We start from the raw sequence: 1,001 nt of genomic DNA, 5'->3' as shown, positions 1-1,001 counted from the left end.
GGCCGCCTCCCACCCCGAGGCTGGGCCTGGCCCAGCTGACTGTCCCGGAAGACTGACACTCTGGAAATGAGGACCAGGCTGAGGGGCTGGGGGGGGGGCCAGGGCTGACTGTAAGTGGCCCCGATTCTGGGGCCCTGAGGAGCCGGTGCCAATTGCACACCTGCTCAGGCTCAGAAGAAAGGGCCGACGCGGGCAGTTGCCCCAGCCATCTTCCAGGGCAGCATGGGGCGGCTCCCTGCACGCGCCATCTTGCCCGCACCAACATCTGCCCTGCACGCGCCATCTTGCCCGCACCAACATCTGCCCCGCACGCGCCATCTTGCCGCACCAACATCTGCCCCGCACGCGCCATCTTGCCCGCACCAACATCTGCCCCGCACCGCCATCTTGCCGCACCAACATCTGCCCCGCACGTGCGCATGCAGCTGCCCTCGCTGGATCTCGGGGGATGGTGGAGCCCGGAGCCCGCACCTCCTTCCCTGGCTGGCAGCCTGGCTGCATGAGCTGTCCGCCCGCTGGTCCTTGCGCGGCGCTGCGTCCGGGGCATCCCCTAGGGCCTCGGCCCGCATCCGGCCAGGGCCCTGGCAGACAGGCCCGCCGGCCCTCGCCCGCTACAGCTGGCAGTTGGCGGGCCCTTCCCAAAGGGCGCTCTCGTCCAAGGACGACCCCGCCCTGCCTGCCCCTGGTGGGTCCTTCCTCTCCGGACGCCTCAGTGTCCTCAGATGCATGGCGGGGTGTGGGGGGGGCGGTCGGGCAGCAGAAGGCAGCTTCTCCCTTCCCTCCCTGACCCTTGGGACCTCTCGCGCCCGCCGGCCCAGACTGCGAGTGCTACGGCCACTCCAACCGCTGCAGCTACATCGACTTCCTCAACGTGGTGACCTGCGTCAGCTGCAAGCACAACACGCGGGGCCAGCACTGCCAGCACTGCCGCCTGGGCTACTACCGCAACGGCTCCGCCGAGCTGGACGACGAGAACGTGTGCATAGGTGAGGGGGCGGGGC

General features: G+C 69.6%; 1 protein-coding gene across 1 annotated transcript in view; it reads left to right on the top strand.

The window, feature by feature from the left end:
* Positions 1–1,001, top strand: part of NTNG2 (netrin G2) — a 51,294-nt gene that overhangs the window by 40,398 nt on the left and 9,895 nt on the right. The window contains exon 4 of the mRNA XM_012721196.1: positions 819–986. Coding sequence (XP_012576650.1) covers positions 819–986 — 168 coding nt within the window. The remainder of the gene's footprint in view (positions 1–818; positions 987–1,001) is intronic.

Source organism: Condylura cristata, unplaced genomic scaffold (assembly GCF_000260355.1).
Source record: "Condylura cristata isolate star-nosed mole 26May11 unplaced genomic scaffold, ConCri1.0 scaffold00006, whole genome shotgun sequence".
NCBI lineage: Eukaryota > Metazoa > Chordata > Mammalia > Eulipotyphla > Talpidae > Condylura > Condylura cristata.
This window is presented reverse-complemented; position numbering and strand designations above follow the sequence as displayed.